The sequence below is a fragment of the Athene cunicularia genome, assembly GCF_003259725.1.
Source record: "Athene cunicularia isolate RWA chromosome 11 unlocalized genomic scaffold, athCun1 chr11_part1, whole genome shotgun sequence".
Taxonomy (NCBI): domain Eukaryota; kingdom Metazoa; phylum Chordata; class Aves; order Strigiformes; family Strigidae; genus Athene; species Athene cunicularia.
In genome coordinates this window covers 1,033,377-1,054,221 of record NW_020799113.1, presented here as the reverse complement: position 1 = coordinate 1,054,221, position 20,845 = coordinate 1,033,377, and the positions used below count along the sequence as shown (strand labels likewise).

Genomic DNA, 20,845 nt, shown 5'->3' with positions numbered 1-20,845 from the left:
GGGAGGAAAGGCTGTCATTTGGATGGACTGTTTTGAAGGAATGTAAATATTTTGAGCTTTTAAGAAGAGGTATGAAAACGGTGGTCTACCTGCTCAAATATTTTTGATATAAGAAGTTGCTAGAGATTTAAAAAAACAAACAAAAGCAGCAGCAAATGGGCATCTGCTCGTCATGACTCATAACTTAAAAAAGAAACCCACATCATCACAGCACAGTATTCTCTCTACATCAAAAATTCAGTCATTAAATGCTATGTGTTTATTTTGGGAATTTTTCGTACTGATCTGTCTCGTAAAATTCAAGCTAATTGCAGAAGTAAAGCTGAGATTTCTTTTTAGATTTGGTCTTTGTTTTGTACAAGCTGGGAGTCTTGATCCTGCGAGTTATTGTAACAGTAGTTATTCCAGTGAACTCGAGATGTTTTCTTAGGTTTGTGAGGTTAATTCTCTTTGTGTGGAATCTCTGTCTGCACACATACGTCGATTTTAGTTGGAAATCCACTGAAGTCCATCTTAGGTGGCTCTTCATGCAGCTCATCAGGATGATGACCTAAGATTTATAAGATGTTAATACCAGCTGCAGTTGGTACGTTCACTTTGTTTTGTACCAGTGAAAACTGCTTTTCTGTTCTAGTGCAAGAACTAGGTTACAGATCCTGCAGGGCAAGTACCTTGTACTACCAACAACAGCTAGGAAAGAGAAACTTTTCCGTGCCTTTATCTGTTTTTTCAAAGTTGAACGAGACAGATCCCATTTTCTTTTGCATCATTGACGAGTACTGCATTAACAATCTGAAAGAAATTAGATCTTTGAATCCAGAGGAATATAAAATACTGCTCTAATACAATTGATAAAAGGTAAATAGGACTAATTTTTAAATGCATCCCTACCAATATAATCTTTCCCTGAGTGCTGATCCTGTCTGCCATTTAAATGGTTTAGTCTGAATGTAATAATAATTCATCACATTAAAAATTAATTAACTTGACAGCATTGTTTTATTTTCTTGCTTAGACAGCAGCTGTCACTATCTGTTAAACTTAGAATTACTAGATAATGCTAAAGCTGTTCTACAGAATATAAATAGCTTGAGAAAGATGTTCGTGTTTAGTATAAAATTTGTCTTGGTTTTGAAATGTGCAGCTATCAGCTTCTGTTATTGGCTCACTGAGCGAATGAACTTGCTAAGTGGCTGAAATATGTTAATATATTCTGAGTCCATCCAGTGCCATATGTAATGATTTTATGCTTGATTTCTGAAGTAGCAGCAGTTCTACATGGCAACAAGGATTTTAGGAGCGTGAGTTGTCAGGCGTATTTGCGGTCAGGATTATGCTGCTGACTCGACAGCCAGCTAAGTAAATAGGGATCTCTGGCAAATCTTATATTCTGGTGTAATCTTGTTATGCGCAGTGGTGGTATTAGAGAATATTAGAGAGAAATGATCAGCTAATTTACGGAGACAAGAGGCAATGTGTTTTTGCTTTAATCCAATAACTGACCCCCATGAGTCAGATTCAGAAGAGGGTGCTGTAAGATGTTATCGTCTCTTCATCCACCATGCTTTAGCACAGTTGCCATAAATGTGTGGATTGTCCTTTGCCGTATTTATTCTTTTTCCTGCTTCCTCCATCCCCTGGTATCTGCTTGGGCTCCTGTATGATATCAACATTTCTCAACCTCAGAAAAATGAAGATTAAAAACTTCACAGTCCTTAAACCCCACATTTTTTTCTGTTACGGATCTCTGGCAGTTCTGTTCCTCAGTGGAAGTAACTTTGTTGTCTATGCCATAGATCCCTTTTCAAGTTCAGAGATATGATGAGGCAATGAGTATAAGGCAAATTAAAGAGTTTTGGCCTTGAAAACTTGTAATTATTGAAGCCTCTTCACTTAGATTGGTTTAACTCCGTACGCTTCTATGTACAAAGTTACTCCGACAGAAGGCTTTTTGGCAGCTTAGTCTCCATTGTTTAGAAAAGAGGGTAAGTGAAACTAAAGAGAAACCACTGGGATATCACGCTAAGAGCAGCACATTTGGTTATTAATTTGGGTCTCATCTGTGGCAGCCTGCCTGTTGCTATACCACTGACTGCTAAAAGGCAGATGTGGGAGGTCAGGCTCCCAAGGTTGGTCTGAGCTCAGGATGATTGGCTGCCATCACGTCTGGACAGCGGTGAGCTGCGTGCGTTAATCCTGGTTATCTCATCGTAGAGAAGCACAATTACCAAATTATGTACGCAGCGTGCATGTCTAGGGTGAGGGTTGCACGTGGGGGGAAAAAACTTGGCTCTAGGTCTTGAACCTTTCCCATCCAGGTGGGTGGAGAGGTTGTCTCACCACGATTTAACCAACTCATTCATGGCTTAGCCAGACAGCAATAATCATGTGCTTTCTGTTGGGGAAAGCAGGAAAGCCACAGACAGGATTTCTAGGAGAAGCAACAGCTTGGTGAAGAAAAGGTTTGAATGCTTGAGAGGCCTCAAGAGACCTCAGGTCATCTGTGTGACTGTTCTCAATGTCGATACAGACTGAGACACCTTTTCAGGGTGTCAGGGAGTGCAGTCTGAGGGTGTAGAACTGGGCAAGACCCAGGGTCCTGCAGCCAGAACCGTTCAGAGCTAGCTTAGGTACAATACAAAGATGTGCTTCCTTCCCACCTCCTTTCACTTCTCTTACATGTTCTTACAGGCTCTGCAACTCTGTCTGTTTTGGATTTGGTAATTAAAGTTATGTATTTGCATTTAACTTAACCTGGCTTCTATTAAGAGAGATCACAAGGTAACTGTACCATCAAGCATTCCATTCCTCCAGAAGGATGGTCCTAAGAGCTGCATCGTTTGGTGTGACCAGCCCCTTCAGTATGCGTCTGCAGGACATTCAAGGGGCAACAGAATGTTTCCATTTTGATTCTTCTTGAGAATGGTAATGTGAGTCTGTGAGAAAGAGGCAACCAAGTGTTTGCCTGAAAAGCTCTGTGGCACGTACAGAGCTGGTGGGAAGAATGTCTGGACCAGAGGGATCCCAGAAGGGCACTTAATGGACATGTTCTGAGGGCATTTTCCCCTTTCTTTAAAAGAAAAATAGTCATATTCATTAAAACAAAAACTACCTCGGCTTCTGGAAGCAAGTTGAAGTCTTATGGGAGTAAGTTATCCACATGTGTGGCTTTGCGCATAAATAAACAGCTATTATTTTTGAATGCAGTGTGTGTGCCTGGAATAATATGGAAAGAAAGAGAGGGATTTTACCCTAACGAGCTTAGAGTTCTGAAAAGATTTAAGAGGGGGTAGCTGTCAAGTAAGCACTAACCTAAACAATACATGGGCTGAATGAAAATTTGGCATACTGCTGCATGTCTGTCTCCCACTACCAAATATTTAGTGAGTAGCTTAGTTGAGAAGAACTCTGTAAGGAGTCATTTGGGGGACAAGTAAGTAAGGAAATGTCAGCAAGATTTCTCGAAGACAAAGAGTGGAAGAGTTTCAGAAAATTGTGCCTGTATAAATCATGAGGCAGGAGGTTTGGATGCAGCATTGTGAAGGAGGTAGGAGTAAACTATAAAAAAGCGGATTGGGAAGCAGTAAGAGTCTGCACAGGCCTCTCAAAGTGAAGGTGAGGGGCTTGGGCTCATACTGTGTTGCTTACCAGCTGTTTCAGGTCAGAATTGATTACAGATGTGCAACACAAGTGTTCTTCCTCTCGTGTATGACTACATCCAATGGGAAAACACTTTGTGCACACTGAAATTTGCTGTGGTGAAGACAACATCTGCCTGATAGTGTTTGTTCGTTCCAGGTGTACAGGTGGGACGACCACTCTAGCCTCGTTCTTCAGAGCCTGAATGAGCAGAGGCACCGAGGCCTCTTCTGTGACATTGTCCTCGTGGTGGATGAACAGAGAGTCCCTGCCCATCGGAACCTCCTGGCTGTTTGCAGTGACTATTTCAACTCAATGTTCACCATTGGTATGCGAGAAGCCCACCAAAAAGAGGTTGAACTTTTTGGAGCCTCTTACATCGGTCTCAAGGCTGTGGTGGATTTCCTGTATGGCAGTGAGCTGTCTTTAGATGGAGGCAATATCGACTATGTGCTCGAAACTGCTCACCTGCTGCAGATCTGGAAGGTGGTCGACTTCTGTTGCGAGTACCTGGAGAACGAAGTCAGCGAGGAGAATTACTTGTACCTGCAAGAGCTTGCCTCTATTTACAACCTGAAGCGCCTTGACTCCTACATTGATTCTTTCATCTTGCAGAACTTCGGCACGCTCTCTTTCACCCCGGATTTCCTGCAGAACATTTCCTTGCAGAAGTTGTGCCAATACTTGGACAGCAGCAACGTGCAGCAGGAGTGTGAGCACGACTTGCTGCAGGCTGCCTTGCAGTGGCTTACCCAGTATCCAGAAAGGGAGAACGAGGCTTACCAGGTTCTGGACAACATTCATTTTCCCTTGATACCTAAAAGTGATCTCCTCCATCGAGTCAAGCCCGCTGTCTGCTCTCTTCTTCCCAAAGAAGCAAACTGTGAGGGGTTTATAGAGGAGGCGGTGAACTATCATAATAATGTCACGGCTCAGCCAGTGCTGCAAAACAAACGGACGGCCCTGCGGACCTGCGAGGAAAGGCTCCTCTTTGTGGGCGGGGAGGTGTCCGAACGGTGCCTGGAACTGAGCGATGATACCTGCTTCTTGGACGTCAGGAAGGGGCAGTGGGTAGCAGAAACCCCTCTCCCAGCCAGACGAAGTCACCACTGTGTTGCAGTCTTGGGAGGCTTCATCTTCATAGCTGGAGGCAGCTTTTCAAGAGACAATGGAGGGGATGCAGCTTCAAATCTCCTATATAGGTATGATCCCCGCTGTAACCAGTGGATAAAGGTGAGACTTAAGCTGTATTATTTCTCTGTTTAAAGTCCTTAATGTTTAGAGTGTTTTCTTCATTTTGGTGGAAGGACAGGGCTCATGAGACTAGCCAGCATAGCACCACTCAGAAATGGAAATTCAAGTTATTTAAGTTGAAAAAGCAGCTACTCGAATCCGTTATGGGAATGCTTAAGTTATGCAGCAAAAGAGTCTGGGGCGGATTTTCAATTTCAAGTGGGATTTGGGAAGCTCATCTATGAAATTCCTGGTCAGCATCCACCTGCAACTCTTTAGATTACTTTTGGGAATAATGCTAGATGGACTTACAGGGGTGATTGCTTAGTTCATCTTTCTCAAGCAGTGGCGCCTATAACTAAATAAAAAATGAGTCTGATGTAAAAAGCAAATGTCTCTGACACTCATGAAACGTCTCTGTGCTAAATGTCTCTTAGAACAAGCCATTCACTTCCAGTCCTGCTGTAAAACCCTGCGGCAGTGCAGGTTCCTATAGGAACCAATCATCCTGTGTGGTTCAGTTGTGGTTTTCAGTGATTCCAATATACGTTTCTTGCAGAGTTTTGGATGGAGGCCCATGTAACACAAACATTTATAGAAGAACCTGTCTCTTAGATACTTCCTGTTGTCCCCTTTTTTGAAAATGAATGCTATGTAACATGCTACTGCAGGAAAACAAAAGTACTTTATGAATATATAATGATCAAAACCAGTAGCTCTCCTTTACAAATAAATGGCAAGAAGCAACTTTTTTTTTTTTTTTATCCTCAGACATAAATATACCTGAAGTCAGCTTGCTTACCAGATGTTTGAAGATGTCAGCATGTTATTTTTTTTTTTGACAGGTTGCCTCCATGAGACAGCGCCGTGTAGATTTCTACCTGGGAGCTATTACTGACATGCTGGTAGCTGTTGGTGGCAGGAATGAAAATGGGGCGCTTTCTTCAGTGGAGACCTACAGTCCTCAGAAGGATTCCTGGTCCTATATAGCAGGCTTGCCCAGGTAACGGAGGTGTTTGGGAAGTTACCCTGTGTTTGAAGAACGGTAGTAGAGGGAACTTGTGTGACTGTAGCTGGTGAATGGGTATCCCTAGAAGGGAGGCAGGGGGGTGTATAACCAACGTGCTGTCAGCGAGTAACAAACCATATCAGCGTTTGGTATTTGAGCAGTTCTCTCTTCCAGGCAGTGTGCCTCATGTCAGCTTGACTGGTTGGGATTTTTGTCCTGAGGTACATCTGAAGGATGGGAGTGAGACCTCTTACAATTTCACTCTACTATTCTTAAAATATTTTTCCTGAGGTCACTTGGAGTAGAACCCTTTCAGAGGCACTGTTTAGATCTTGATCAAAGGCTTCTATAATCTATTTGGCCTTACTTTGGTGTGATTGTTTTTCTCATAAGGTGTTTCTCTCTGGCTGCTCAGGTTGGCTGTTGCAGATAAATCACGTTTACCTGCATTGCAAATAGATAACCCTGGCAAACGTGACCCCTCTTTCTCTCAGTCTGAGTTAAAATTTAGCTGCTCTACTTTTGAGAGACTTTAGTACTGCAGCTGCTCTTGTAACAGCAGCACAAGACATCGGTAGTATTTTGAATCAATGTTTGGGTGGTGACTTCGTAAGAACTGTACAATAGCATTTCATTTGCAAACAGCTATTCAGATTTAGTAATATTTCACATTCGTGGAGATTACGGGGGTATTGGCTTTATGGATGGTATTTTCATGATGTCTGAAACCTGCAACTTCAGCAGCAGCACTTGCTTTCTTACTGGCATCACGAACAAGATACTCGCAATTTGATTTGAGAGTTCAGCTTTTTTTTTTCCCTTATTCCCTTAGCTGCAGAGCTATAGGCAGCCAGTGAAGGCACAGAAGCCTCTTGCCCGATTCTATTTTGGGCAGGTGCTGCAATGCGAGTCTGATCCTGGCTAACAGCTGGGCTCGAGTGCTCTTCAGAAGCAGGATGCTTTTTTCCATTTTATTTCTGCTCACATAGGCAGATCTAACAGTTGAGGCTGAACACCACAGTCTTTCCTGGGAAGCTGTGTATATCTTTAGTTCATAAGCCTTTCTGTTAATTGGGGTGACCTGTGAGATCCCAGTAACATCTCAAAGGAATTGTAGCAGAGCTTTCCTTCTTTTCAAAACATTTTTCAAAGAAACACAGATGTGACCTGACTGCCTTGTCAGGGGAAACACTCCCCTTAAAACCAGTATGGTTTTGACTCCCCTTAAAACCAGTTTTCCCCCTTGTCAGGGGAAAACACTCCCCTTAAAACCAGTATGGCTATGTTTTTCCCAGTGTGTACGTGGTTCTGGGGAAGCTTGCAGGCTGTAAGCTGTCTGAAAAGGGGCAGTTTTCTGCACGTCCCTGCTGCTACCTGTGTGTTGGCTTTGGGAATTTTGCAGCTGCCAAAGTGAACTTTGACTTGAGGGGTGTTAATTTTTTATTAGATTGCCCCGCTGATCTGCCTGGACTAGGCAAAAGCCCCCCCTTACGGGATAGACCCTGCTTACACTGACTTAGCTGGTTGCTAAGCTGCAGGGTTAGGCTGTAGTACAGCGACTATTTTAAGTTATTGCTGTATCCCAGAAAAATAATTCTGCATCCTGTCTTCCTGCCTGCTCTGTCCTTGTCCCATGATAACTGTCCCTTATGCCAGCTCGGGTGTTTGTGCAGCTGTGTAGTGAACTAGATACTTTCCTACTTTTCCATGTAGCTGCTCTCATGCATGTTAATATGTCATTAGTTAGATCTTAATGGACACTTAGTACCTTCAGCTTTTCTGTCTTTCCAGCCCTCTTTCTCCTCTTGGAGAACTTCTGCTTTGGGCAGTATAGCAGTATATTGTTTGCAAGAACCACTTTTCTGCACAGAAGGAATAAAGTTAAGAGCTTTAGGCAGGTTGCAAAAGGCAAAACTCAGCGCAGAGCTGGATTGCAGGAAGAAACCTTCTGGGTGCAGGGACAAGGGAATTCTGCTTGAGCCCAGAGAGACGTATGTGGCTCTGTCAGGTGTGGGTGGCTGCTGGAAGGGGCGCAGGCAGTCCTTTCCTGATCTACTTCAGATGGATTTGCTGGCAGCAGAGGAAGGATGAGAGAGGATTTTGTCATCTATTCACGACAAGAAGGAAGCGTGCTAGCTACGGTTCCTTCTGTGTACTCCTATCTTCCCTTCAGCATACTCTGATGTGATCTGTTTTCCTCCCCACCACATGCTTTTGTTTCTCAAACTGATTATAGTTACTGTTTTTACCCAGCTAACATCTTCCCCAGCCCTATTCTAACAGCTACTCTTTTTTTCCTTGTGAAGAGGAAATCAGAAGCTCTAAGCCTCTGCTTCCTGATTGCCTGATCAGGCAGCACATCCCAACGTAGCTGCCTTGTTCCCTGCGTTTTTCTGTCGTCTTCGCTCTGAAGAGAAAACGGGCAGGTTCTTTTGTCCTCTTGGGTGCACGGCCGCCAGAAGCAGGCTCCCTGCCCGCAGCTCTGGTGTTGTTTCTGACTGCTCTTCCAGCAGCTGCCTGGAAGACTATTCCCTGGAGTGATAGGCACATGTTGAGGTCATTCGGGGGTGTAGGCTTGTGTAGTTCAGTTTGAGCTGCATGGGGTTGGACTCTCAGAAATTACATTTATTAAAGCTTCTACTCCGAACGTGCAGAAAATGTTTTGTGGTTGTTTTGTTTTTTTTTTTTCTTCCCAAGGGTTATAGCTTGCCGTGTGTGGAGATTTTCAGGGGAAAGGCAATGGTTGTGTCCTTGAATACACATGCCTCCTGTCCGCTGCCAAATCCTGTGTCCATGTTGCTGTACACAGGCACAGTCATGCTCCTCTGAGGAAGAACTTTGCAAGCTCTTTTTTTTTTCCTTCACCCCAACGTGGTCAAAACAACACGTTGTTTTCCCTAACCGCTTTCTTGGAAGGAACTGAACTGTTTTGACTGAAATAATGCTGTTTTACTGAAGAAGCAAACACAGCCTCTTGAGGCAGATGCTTAACATGGAAAACTTCAGCCAAGCTATCTAAAGGGTGGACCTGGTCCAAGTCTGCTACAAGTGAATTTTGCCTGACTCTCAGTCGGGTCCTTGGTTGTGGGATACCCTTTCCCATTCTTCAGAGAGGTCCTTTATTTTTTTTCACCCTTTTTCCCAGGCTTTCGGGGAGCAGTTCCTGCCATAGTTTCTAGCCCGGAAGGGAACAGCAGTAGCTGACAAGCTTGGCAGAGCAGAAGTTGGTGCAATGTGTTCTCATCGTGAATAGAGCATGAAAAAGTCTGCTGCAGACATCAGTGAAATTAATTGAGTGGCCCTAGGTTAAAATTTGGCAGAACAACTGAAAGCAGTTGTATAAGGGAATGCGTTGGAACAGGCTAACGAATGATGGTATCTGCTCTGCTAGCTGTGTCATGAATGATCTTGCAGGGTTTGCAGCAGGTGGACACTGAGATTCAGAGCAACCACAGCTCACCTGGACTTTGGTTGGAGCGGGGGATTCCCAAAGCTTTCTTGAGTTAGGCCAAGTCTTCTGTTTAAGAAAATAAATGGTAGATTTTCTACCGTTTGTTGAATGGTGTTACTGTGTCAGAAACTCTCATTTTTGCAGCATTGTATCTAGGTAAGTTCTTCAGAATCAGCAACTGGCTCTGGCAGATGTTCTGCCTCAAAACTTCTTTCTCCTTAATGCCTCTGTCTTTTTCTGGGCACTCTTACAGATAACACTGCCAAAACACTTGATGTTTTCTGTTGGAGGATGTCTGGACCCACTGTACTGAAGTGTCCTGTTCTGTTGCCTATTTAAAAATGCCTCTATTTAAACCATAGGGCGTGCAGAAAGGATTCTTATTGATTGTTTTCAATTTGTGCATTGGATTGCAGGCAGTTTTCTATTAATGGGAAGCTGGGTATGTGCAATTTTGGATGAACTCTTCTGAAGTCAGGCAGAGTGAAACACCTCTAGCGTATTTCAACGGGTAATCTTCCTGTATTGAAAAATAACTAATTGATGGTCGATTTGGTGCTTCAGATACGATTGCCTCTTTCAGATTACTTCTGTAGCTGTTGCTATTCACTAGATATAGCCATTGATCGAGGCAAAAAGAAAAGCATCAATGCTTTTTCTGTGGCTGTCTACGCTAGACTGCATGCATGTGCTTGAGAGAAAATATTTATTGCTTGCTTACCTGTACAGAATTCCATTTTCCAGTTAGTGTAGGAAAACATTTAACCTATTTCTCCAAAGGTCACTCAAGTTTTTCGTAACTTACAGTCTTTTTTTTTTTTTCCCAAATGCTGAATGTAATGGGATTGCTATCAGCAGTACAATAACCCTGAGCTTTGTGTTGGATTCAGTGTCATTGCACTCTTCTGCCTCCTCACAACTGTTACCTGACGCTACCTCCACAGTGGAGTGCCCTGCACGTCCTCCAGGTAGCTTGCTGGTTAGATGTGGGTTTAAAATCCAGTGCAGTTTGAGAAAGGAAATGGATTCAAGTTGTCCATCCAACTTTCCAGATAGGTACTCTACATTTTAAGACCCATTCCTGTGTATACAGAGAAGCAAAGACTAGCAGCCAGACTGGGTGCCACTGGAGGGATACACGCCTGGTTCTTGTCTGTGTAAGAGACCACAAAGAAGGTGGAGCAGCACCTGCACACACTACACCTGCCGTAGTGTTTCTGGCAGGTGTGAAAGCCAGAGTGCCTGTGCTCAGGGGGTTGCATGTCAAACAGAAGCACGGAGTGCGAGTTACGTGCTTCCATGGTTAGGCAGATTGTGAGCTGTGGAATTTCTGACTTGCCTTTTTGGATAAAGTCTCATAGCTGTGCCTTAGCCCTCTCTTCTTCCTTTCTTTCTTATTCCTGAGTGGCTAAGAAGCAGTAGAGTTCTGAAATCATCTCTGCAGGGTCTCCAGGGAGGGTGCTTCAGCCCCTGCAAGTTAAAAGGTCTCTCCTGGTCACTCAGCATTCTTAGGCCATGTCAAGGATTTTTCTGTTTCTTGTAGCAGGAGCCTGTTAAATATCTGATTCAGACACTGGTCAGGGATCAGAGGCTTCAGTAGGCATCTAGACTAATAAACATGTAGCTTTTCTCAGAAGTGTTGTGCTTTCGGGGTAAATGTGGGTTTTCTTTTCTATTCCACCTATTCCCTTGGCACAAAAGCGTTTGGCACTTTGGTGTGTGGAAGAAGTTACCATACCATTTGTGTAGCTGAGAGAAACTATTACCATGCGAAATCAAAACAGCTCAAGGTTCTATCCACATTGAGATTTGAGCGTGTTCAGGCACGGTTCAAAAGCATTCCAGGCTAAAGTAATGCTAACGTAGGTTTGTCTGCCGTAGAGGTTGAGTTGTCTTGTGTCCTTGACTACAAAGGATGGTAGTAGAGGCTCGTGAGTGCAGCATGGTGAGTATATTGCTCTGCAGCCCTATGGGTATTAAATTGTTCGGGCTTTTTGTATCAGTGTGTGAGCCAGGTTGCTGCCACAGCTACACCTTTTGACACCCCACACACCTGAAAAAAGAAAGACAGGCGTGTGCAGGAAGAATATGTTCAAAAAAAATGAGGCTGTCCCCTGCCTTAGCATTCCACTTCTAAGAGCTCAAAGGGGTTTGGTCAGGAATATCCTAGTGTGAAGTTAAGAACAGCCTCAAGAATTAGGTTAGTAGTGGCTTTGTTATAGCTGATCAAAGGGGTTTTCTCTCTGCCCTGTGGAAGCAGCATGTGTGGTGTTGGTTCTTCCATCTCAGTTTGTCTTATTTCAAACGTGGACTCTGATCTGTGATTGAGGTCTGTTGCCTTGTCTTGGGGCGACCAAAGAAGTTACCTCCTGTGGAGCAGAAGTGGTGGAGCAGGTGGATATCTTGTGAAAAGAACATTACGTGTATCATGACTGCAGATAAGCTGGGCCGTGAGCACTAGTGGGTAAGAAAAGTGATTCATGATCCCGAAGCTGTGGAAGGGGAAGGCAGCAGTAGTGTTCTTGTTTTCTCTTGGTTAATCACTGCTGGAAGTCTGAGAGGTATCATGATTATTTCCTCTTTCTGTCATAGAAACCCTTGCTGAGATGTGTATTTTTTCCTCTCTGGCCCTCTCAGACTGATCCAACCCAAGCACTGGAGTAGGAAAATGGGAGTGAAGGCCATGCCAGCTAGAGCAGGATGGGTTACTTCTGTTGTATGACACATTGTAGAGGATGCCTTAAAAAGTGATTGTCATACATACCTTAGTGCTCTGTAGCGACCAGGTGTGAAAAGGATGCCTTAAAAAGTGATTGTTGTACCTTAGCACTCTGCAGCGCAGGTATGAATAAGAATGGTTACTGGGTAACTAACAGGATTAGGGATTTTTCTGCTTTAGTTAACTGTTGATTTTCTCCTTTAGTACCAGTCCTTGTTGAACGCTTGTGTATCTTGATAAAATCCCTAAGTACTAAGTCGTATCTTTTTTGTTTGCCTGTCCTAGGTTTACCTACGGCCACGCTGGAACAGTCTACAAGGAATTTGTGTACATTTCAGGAGGGCACGATTACCAAATTGGCCCCTACAGAAAAAACCTGCTGTGTTACGATTACCGCACAGATGTTTGGGAAGAGAAGAGGCCAATGATCACTGCCCGAGGGTGGCACAGCATGTGCACCTTACAGGACAACATCTACTCCATTGGGGGCAGCGATGACAACATCGAAACCATGGCTCGGTTTGACATTCTGAGTGTGGAGTCGTACAGCCCCCAGTGTAACCAGTGGACCAGAGTTGCTCCTCTCTTGCAGGCAAACAGTGAGTCAGGGGTGGCAGTTTGGGAAGGCAAGATTTATATCCTTGGAGGATACAGCTGGGAAGAAACAGTCTTCTCCAAAACAGTCCAAGTTTATGATAAGGAGAAGAATAAGTGGTACAAAGGAACTGACTTGCCCAAAGCGATCGCTGGTGTGTCTGCATGTGTCTGTGCATTGAAACCCAAAACAGAGGACAAAAAGAAAAAGACGAAAACAAAAAAACATCAAGATCGAGGAAGATGACTACTTCTGGATAACCACCTTTTCATGGTGGACTCTAAAAGAACCTTGTGTTTAATCATTTCTATCTAATCTTGATTCGTTCCTTTTTTTTTTTTTTTAATGGGGGGGAGGCATCTTCTGAAGTCTCAGAAAATATACAGTTGAATGTGGGTTTTGGATTAAGCTCATGTTTAAGGTAAAAACAACAAAAGAAACCAAAAAAAACCCCTCCTACTATATAAGGGGAGATAAAGCAAGAGAGGTCATGCTGCTCTCCTGAATGTAAGGCTTAGTCTTCTGTGGTTCATGGCATTTCCACATACATCGTATTATATTGACGTTTTTAAAATAAAGTTAAATTTGTGGCCAAGATGATAATGTCAGGGGGGAGGAGGCAGAGTATAAGTGTCTGATTTGAAGTTACAGAGCAGTTCAAAGGAGTTCAGAAGCAACTGCTGAGAAAAAATGAAATGAATGTTCAGTGTTGTAAATCTTTGAATTTTTGTCACGTTAAATTTCATTTACAGTACGTTCTTGAGTTGTTAGTATCAGATTTCTGGAACACATGAGTGTTCAAAGAGAATACTGCTTGTGGTGAATGCAGGTCAGATCAGCTTGGAGAGCAAATAACTCCACAGTACTCTTAAGCTTAAGAAGACCTTACTGTGTGGCTAAAGAATAGATGGGATTGGCTTGGGCTTGGATTGATAGTGTGACCTTCGAAATCTGGGAAAGGCAGGATGACTTCTGCATCCCTTGTTGTGGTGCTTTTCATATCTAAACACAATAGCAAGTTTTTCTTGGGTTTTAAAAACATGCCCCAGAATGAGGAAAAAAAAATCTGTCAAAAAAAAAACTCGAAAGATTTGAGGATTTGGATGGAAACTGTGCAATTTGCCTTGGGCTTCAAAGCAGATTCAACTGATAGAGCTCACTGCAAGTTTGGGGTTTGCTGGACAGAGGAACGGTGAGGAGAGATGGCAGGAGGATCCTTCGGGTGACCTGGAAGCAAGAAGATGTCCCTCAGCAGCCCTACCAAGCTGTAAAAACCGAGATCCACTTCGCTGAACTCCAGCCTCACCGTGGTCACAGCAGTAGCCCGTGTGAGCAGGGGCCCGTACTGGACTTGTCTGCTGTCAAAAACCTCATTAACCCACAATGATTAACTGGGGTTCAGTAATCCTGAAGAACAGCAGCTTGGGTTTTTACCTGAGCTAATAGCTCACACTTTCCTCTTGGGTTTTGTTTTTTTTGTTTTTTTTTTTTTAAGATCAAAATGTCTTTTCATGAGAATGGCCTTTTCGGATGGATTTGGCAGGGATTGAAGCCACGGCTTATCAGGCATGAAACTGAACACCTTCCCCAGCGAGACGGGTTCAAAAGGAAGAAACCCAAAATACCAACGCTCAGGACTGCGTTTGGGATGCAGACAGTGGGACCGAACTGAAAATTGTCTGTTAGATCCTCTGTGTCACGTTATCCTCTGCATACCAAGTAAAGAGATTTCCGACCCAAGTGTTAGTCCACCCTCTACAAACACAGCTGATTCTGCTGCAGATATTAAAATTCCCCGACTGTCTGGCCAGCTTTCAGGCATTCACCCTGGGGCATTTTACAAATGCACCTCTGATTTGCAAGAAGTCGATCACCAGCAATCTGATACAACCATTTCAGTTATTGTAGTAATGCCAGGCCGCAGATTAATATTCCTCCTTCCCAAAAGAAGACATTTTTAGAAAGTTTTTAAGAACAACTTTTATACTTTTTTATAACACATTTTGCTAACAGTCTGTTTGCCATATATTATATTACTTACTATAGAACCTGCTGCTCTGTAATTGTGACCCCGTTGTTGCTGTCAGGAACTCATCCTTGGGTGGATCGTTTAGTCTCTGTGTGGTTGGTGGGGATGTGATGCAGCTGTTGGAGCAGCGTTTACATTCTCAGCATTGTCAGGCAGTCAGCTCTAACTGTGACTATTGTACGGCCTCTTCCCCGATAGTCCAGCTCGCCAGACATGCTCATAAACATGCTTTATTGTCAGCTACCGGTCATCTGCTGAGTGGATTTCAAGGGCTTTGCTTTAAAGTTCTGCTGGGGAACTGTTGATTGTAGCTGTTACTTCTTCCGCAGTCCTCTCACATCTCCCTTGTGCACCATATCCATATATTTCAGATTTGCCTTTTTTTTTTCTTTATCTGGTATATGTACAGTTGATATCCTGCTACCTGCCTTTTTTCTTTATTTTTTTTCCCCCCAACTATTTACCTCATTAATTGGAAAACACTAAGAAAACATTTTTGCACCTAATTTCATTTGAAGCTCTTGTAAATGAAAGCACGCTTAGATACATTACAAGAACATACTTGTATTGAGAGAGGTACCTTTGAATAAACTTCTGGAGTGCAAGGAAGTTACAGGTTTCTTCTTCAGTACTAAGAAAGGATTTAAGAAAACTAGTTGAAATTTATTTTGTGAAACTCCTTGAGGTTTTTTTGGTCTTAAAAAAAAAAACGCCTCAGGAGTTAGTCTTTATTTGCATTAATGGATTTATTTTAAAGCCTTTGTACACTGCATGAGGTAATGGTTATTCTTTTTTATCCTAAAAATATACTAAAAAAACAACAAAAACACAACCAAACCAAACATTTTGGTTATGACAAACTCATTAATGAGTTGTTTGGGTTTTTTTATATCTGAAATCCTTGCTATGTTGACTGACAACTACTTAACTTTTTGGGACATTTTCATGTGTAAGTATAGAACAAAAATTTCAAAGACTTCCTTTGTTTCTGTAATGGGTTGTTTGTTACTATATCCCCCTTTTAATGTGTTTATGTATTACATTAATGTCTGGAAACAATAAATCCAGTTTAGAATATTGTATTCATCACAGTCTGACTTGTGTATTGATTGGATTGAGGTTTTCCTTTTTAAAAAAATTGGAAAGAAGTAATTTTGTAATTATTTTAGGGGGCATTGATAATGGTAGAAACATTTTAATAGGCAGAAGCTAAACGTAACAATATGAAGCAGAAATATAACTGAGTTGGCTAATCCACCTTTTCAGCATCATGCTGTCAGTCAGAAATTACTTTTCACGTTTTTTGCTGCTGTGACAAAAGATCCAATCCAGTTTATATAGTGGTTTCAAAGACAGTATTTAATGGGGAGTAGATAAACACAGTTACGACTTAATAATGTTAAACTTAATTGCACAGGCAAAATAGAACCTCAGTACTCATCGAAGTCAGCTTTATTTCTCCTGGTCCATTTATTACCTCCTCCAAATCAGAGGCTACAGGCTGAGTATGGGCCGTATCTCATGTTACTAGAGGTCACTGGGGTATCGTACCTGTTGTTGCCACGAGCATTTTTTTATTATTAAAAGAAGAAATGGTTACCATTTGCACCTCCGAGCCGCGTGGTAGTAAGCACTGCTAAAAGCACAGTCTGGCAGAGAGGGTGGCCCTTTATATTTTGGGTATTGTGTACCCAGATGTGGCTTATCATTACTTGGGATGTGTTAGTGAAAAGTGCGTGAGGCTTGAAAATAACCTGAGCTTCCCACTGCGGAACTGCTTTCTGAAATCGGTGTGCTGGAATTCTGCAAAAATGAAAGGGAGAACACGGTTTGCAAGGTTTGGGCAGCCCCCTCAGTGAGTAATTAATGTAGAGAAAAGGGGTGTCGTCCTGGTCTGTGCTCTTAGGGAATCAGCCTGGTTTCTGCACCTGTACGTGCCACTGCCTTCATCTCTAAGCCTTGTAAAACATTTTAATTCTTGTCAGGAAGCATGGTTTTCTTCCTGCCCTGGGGAAAAATAACTACTGCTCTACCTCATTTTTAAAAAGGCTCCTGTTGCCAAATTCTGAGGAAAGCTCGTTTTACCTGACACAAAACAGCTACCAAAAAACCTCCTTCCCACACTTCCATGCCTGTATCTTGGCATCAGCATGTCAAGGAACTGCTGCCTGTAACACTGACGTTAGATAACACAAATCCCTCGAGATACCCTGTGGAAAAATTACACTGTGGTATGAGATGCAGTTGTTTTGAAGGCTTGAGAAAGAAGCTGGAAATATTTTTGTTCTCAAGTTGAAACCTTAAACTGAGAAAAATGTGCCTGAGTGTCTGTCTTCCTCTATAAGAGACCAGACTGCTTTCTTCCAAATACTGGTGATTTTCCGTGTGCTGTTAGGATTCAGTATTCTGAAGTGGCAGCAAGAAAGTGTCTCGTGTCTAGCGACTTTAAAGAAATAGTTTAAACTTTAGTGCTCTTTCTGAGAAACATTTTAACTCAGAAAAAAAATTCTAGATACTAATTGTGATTCTTTCCTTGCTGATAGATTTTAATGAAGCTCTGACCAGCAAGAATTTCTAGGGAAAAAAACCACCCAAGCTTTATATATTAATTTATTTTAGTTTCTTGTCATATTTCAGTTCTCATGAATAATAGAGAGAAGCTAATTACACCTTCATGAACTTACGGCTTTGATTTGTCTTAGGGCCCAGGTCAGGGCAGATGCACCCCTGGTCCAGATGGAGACGTTCAGTCACTGCGTGCTGCGAGGCAGAGCATGGATGAGCTCCAGCTACTTGCAGTTTCCTTCTCCTTCCTGATAACTCTGCTACTAAGTGAGAGACATCCAGCCCAGCAGCAGGTTTGTTGATACCACACGCATTTTTTAGCATCACGTAGGCTCTTTGCAACTCGGCGTAGCTTTGGGAAAAAAATGTGTCTTTGTTTTTATCATGATAGGTTCGGTGACAGAACATGAAAGGAAGGTGAGATAGAGACTTGCAGGTTCTTTTGAGACTGGAGTCCTAAAATAGATTGCATGAGAAGAGAGGAGGCTCGTATTTAAGATAAGGATGAGTAAGTCACAAATAATTCAGCCAAAAGGTCCGCACAGATAACTGAAAGGGAACACTGAGTCGAGTATCCACGTGATCTACTAAAGGCTTGTCCAGCCTTCAAATTTGTTTCAGGTTAACTTGAATTAGCCCACGCTTAAGTTCCTTACATCGACAAACTAAATGTATTTGTTACAAATTTTCAGCAAGTTTAGGAATACAGAGTTTGAAGTCAAGTTTGCATTAATGCCTTTTCAGAATGAAACCCCTCCTGTGTCCTGTGCTGCTCGGCTCATTGCTTCCACCTGCACCACCCTTCCTGCACTGCTGCTGTCTCGACTTCCCTTTGCAGGCGCTGGGATGGCTCTTGCTGACCTGTGCAGTTGAGGCCACAGAAAGTTCCAAACTCGTTCTGCAGGCTTGTTTCAGCACTCAGGGTACTCTGAAGTATGAGGCTTTGGGAAAACCTCACAAGTGACTCTCCAGCAGGAACAGCTGTCCACAACAGAGGTTCGACAAGAAGCAAGTTCTACAAAAGGAAGGAAAAGTACTTTATTGGGGTAGTAAAAATGTTTTTTATAACCATGAGCAGCAAAAAGGACCTCCAGCAGTGACTTCTGTCCCTTCTCCATGGGCACCACATCACCCGAAGCTTTCGTGCCCCCACGCCCACTGTGAAAACAGCTCGATTCACCTCTGGCGAAGTTCACGGCGTGTGTGGACCTCACGCGGGAGGAGCAGTCGCAGCTGCCTGAGCTCACCTCTGCTAGTGACATCTCTGGGGACGCTGGCCTACAGCAGGGCGGTTTTCTACTGAAAACTTCAAACACAAGGAGCCAACTGGCCCAGGAGCAGAAACCCCTCCCTGAGATCCAAGCAGGGAAGATGGCTGCTGCTTGTCAGTGCTTTGTGGTAGGCAACGCTGCGGGTGGAGTGACCTGAGCTCCCTCCCCAGCACTATTTCTGTGCCACTATAGGCACAAGGCTGGTACTGCTATGGTCCCTTAGGCTCCTGCTGCTTTAAAAAATCTTTGTTTTTTTCTCTACACAGCAGCCACCTTAGCTTTGTGTCTTGGTCCTCCCAAAAGACAGTAAAGTGCTGTTTGGTTTGTTGGTTGTGTTTTTTTTTTTTTCCCCCCCCCAGTTGAAGCTCATTATCAGAGTGACTGGAGAAGTAGCAAAGCCCTTATTGTAACTAGAAACTCTCAACAAGTTTTGCATAAAAGTCTTCAGAGCTCCTAAAGCTCTTAGCACCAGGAGGAAACTTTACATGGACAGCAGTAACCTCCCACAGACATCAAACAGTTCCTGCAACATTACAGGAAGATATTCCCTTCTGCCCCTCAAAGAATGGACGTGCAGGTCTCAGTTGCTTCAGGAAAGTCCCAGGTATAAATCGGTCACCTTCTGGGCACTGTCATGAGCACAGGTCTTATGATCTAGTGCAATCATGAGGACTGTGGTGTGGGAGGGTGAGCTCTTCCCAAGCACTTTGCATTTACGGTAGGATAAGAGCAATTACAGTAGTTACTGGGAGGCAGCTAACTTGGGAGTAGTTTATTCAGCTCAGTAGCTAATGTCAGACAATCCTTTATTTCCATAGGCATGGACCTCATTTGCTGGTGATCAATTCACAAAATAATTGAGTCATGTTGCTAGAAACATCACTCGACTTCATGAAGCTTAAGAACATGGATACGCAGAAAGAAAAATACATCACCATTTTTCTGAAGTTGGAAAAGCAACGTGTTGTCTGGGAGCTATAATTCACGGCCACTGGCATAAAGGATAGAAGAAAATAAAATTGATTTGTGCAGTGCAGTAAGCACTAATGCAGTAAGAGACCACTAAAAATGGCAAAAATGAATGACAGAACTGAGGTGAAAACTTCCCAGCAGGTAAGTTTCTTCAAAGCATGCTGTGACGGTAAAGCTGACAAAACTTCTATTATTACAAAATATTGTGGTGAAACGTTAACAGACTTTACAATGAAACTGTATTAAGATGGGATACAAGTGAAGGAGTTTTAAACGTTGCTGAATGTCAAGACGGTGACAACCTTCCTGCCCACATCAATTTTCACCATCAGCTACAGCTTTTAACAGTATTAGTATTTGAATTTACTAGTGTTCAGGTGGGGGGCACCGTGCTTGTTTGTATTTTTGGCCATTGAAAGGAAGGGGCAGCCTTTCCAGCAAAGTCAGTTTACTTAGGCAGAACTGTGGGCAGAAGGGAATTTTGTCTCCAACTACCTGAGCTACGTAAGGGCTTTCACTCCATCATTTACCTTGTAAATTAGACTCCCGAGGGGAGAGGGAGCTTGATGTTTGAAATGCTGTATGCAAAAAGCCTATACATTTGTCTCCCTTTTTTGTTTCTCTCTTTTAATATTAAACAGCTATTTGCACTGCTAGTTCTCTGCCTTAGGACAGAAGAGCAACACTTGCTAGAAACAAAAGAAAGGGAGCGGCAGCAGGGTGTGTCAACTAGGACAGAAGCTGATACAGAAAATCATTTACTGTCATGAGCACACGTTAAGTGTTGCACTTCATAAACCGAGAGGGAAACGTCCTTATACAGAGGTGGATGAATCTTCTTTCCGCTCTCAGTGAACATTCTGAACAGCCAGACACGAAGTTCTTTATTTCCTGCTCGTCTCTTCAACTTTCGCAGTAACGTGAAGCTTTCCCTAACGCTTGCTTCCCAACCGAAGTAGACTTTTGCTGGATTTAGTAGGTTAAGGAAAAAAATATGGAGTAAATTAGCGATTCATTTAATGGATCCTTGCCTGGGGCTTTATGACTCAGTCCTCTCAAAATCATGAGATTGGCTTAATCACTTAATTTTCTTTTTTTCCAGATACAAACGCTGAGCCCCTTCTCGCTATTTAGGGCACGGGACAGCTTCGCCCAGCCGACCCCTCGCCTGCCGCAGTACGCCCTGGCAGGCGGCCTTGCACAGCCTGTCGAGGGGAACGAACCCTCGCTGAACTCCTCGGGGGCAGCCCGGCTGCTGGCACACTCGCATTTTTTCGGCTGCGTTTCTCCTGCACCGCGCCCCCCGACTCCATGGCACCGGGCCGGCCAGGTTACTCGTCTGGGCCCACGGCTGCAGCCTGG

The 20,845-nt window shown here is 43.3% G+C and overlaps 2 protein-coding genes across 2 annotated transcripts in view; both read left to right on the top strand.

Annotated features, from left to right (window-relative positions):
• The first annotated feature begins 20 nt into the window (after nt 1-20).
• KLHL36 (kelch like family member 36) lies at nt 21-13,189 on the top strand. The gene is made up of 4 exons (XM_026856667.1): nt 21-2,176; nt 3,799-4,872; nt 5,718-5,875; nt 12,337-13,189. The coding sequence occupies exons 1-4, from the start codon at nt 2,147-2,149 to the stop codon at nt 12,890-12,892; spliced, it is 1,818 nt and encodes a 605-aa protein (XP_026712468.1). The 5' UTR covers nt 21-2,146; the 3' UTR covers nt 12,893-13,189.
• Nucleotides 13,190-19,579: 6,390 nt separating this feature from the next.
• The window catches only part of USP10 (ubiquitin specific peptidase 10), a 56,460-nt gene continuing 55,194 nt past the window's right edge, over nt 19,580-20,845 (top strand). The window contains exons 1-2 of the mRNA XM_026856910.1: nt 19,580-19,624; nt 20,586-20,813. Coding sequence (XP_026712711.1) covers nt 19,580-19,624; nt 20,586-20,813 — 273 coding nt within the window. The remainder of the gene's footprint in view (nt 19,625-20,585; nt 20,814-20,845) is intronic.

Bases quoted from the DNA above. Each gene is read 5' to 3' on its own strand.
- KLHL36 (XM_026856667.1), top strand. From the start codon at position 2,147: ATGATTGGCTGCCATCACGTCTGGACAGCG. The intron at 2,177-3,798 runs GTGAGCTGCGTG...TGTTCGTTCCAG, and splicing joins GCCATCACGTCTGGACAGCG to GTGTACAGGTGGGACGACCA. The intron at 5,876-12,336 runs GTAACGGAGGTG...TGCCTGTCCTAG, and splicing joins TATATAGCAGGCTTGCCCAG to GTTTACCTACGGCCACGCTG.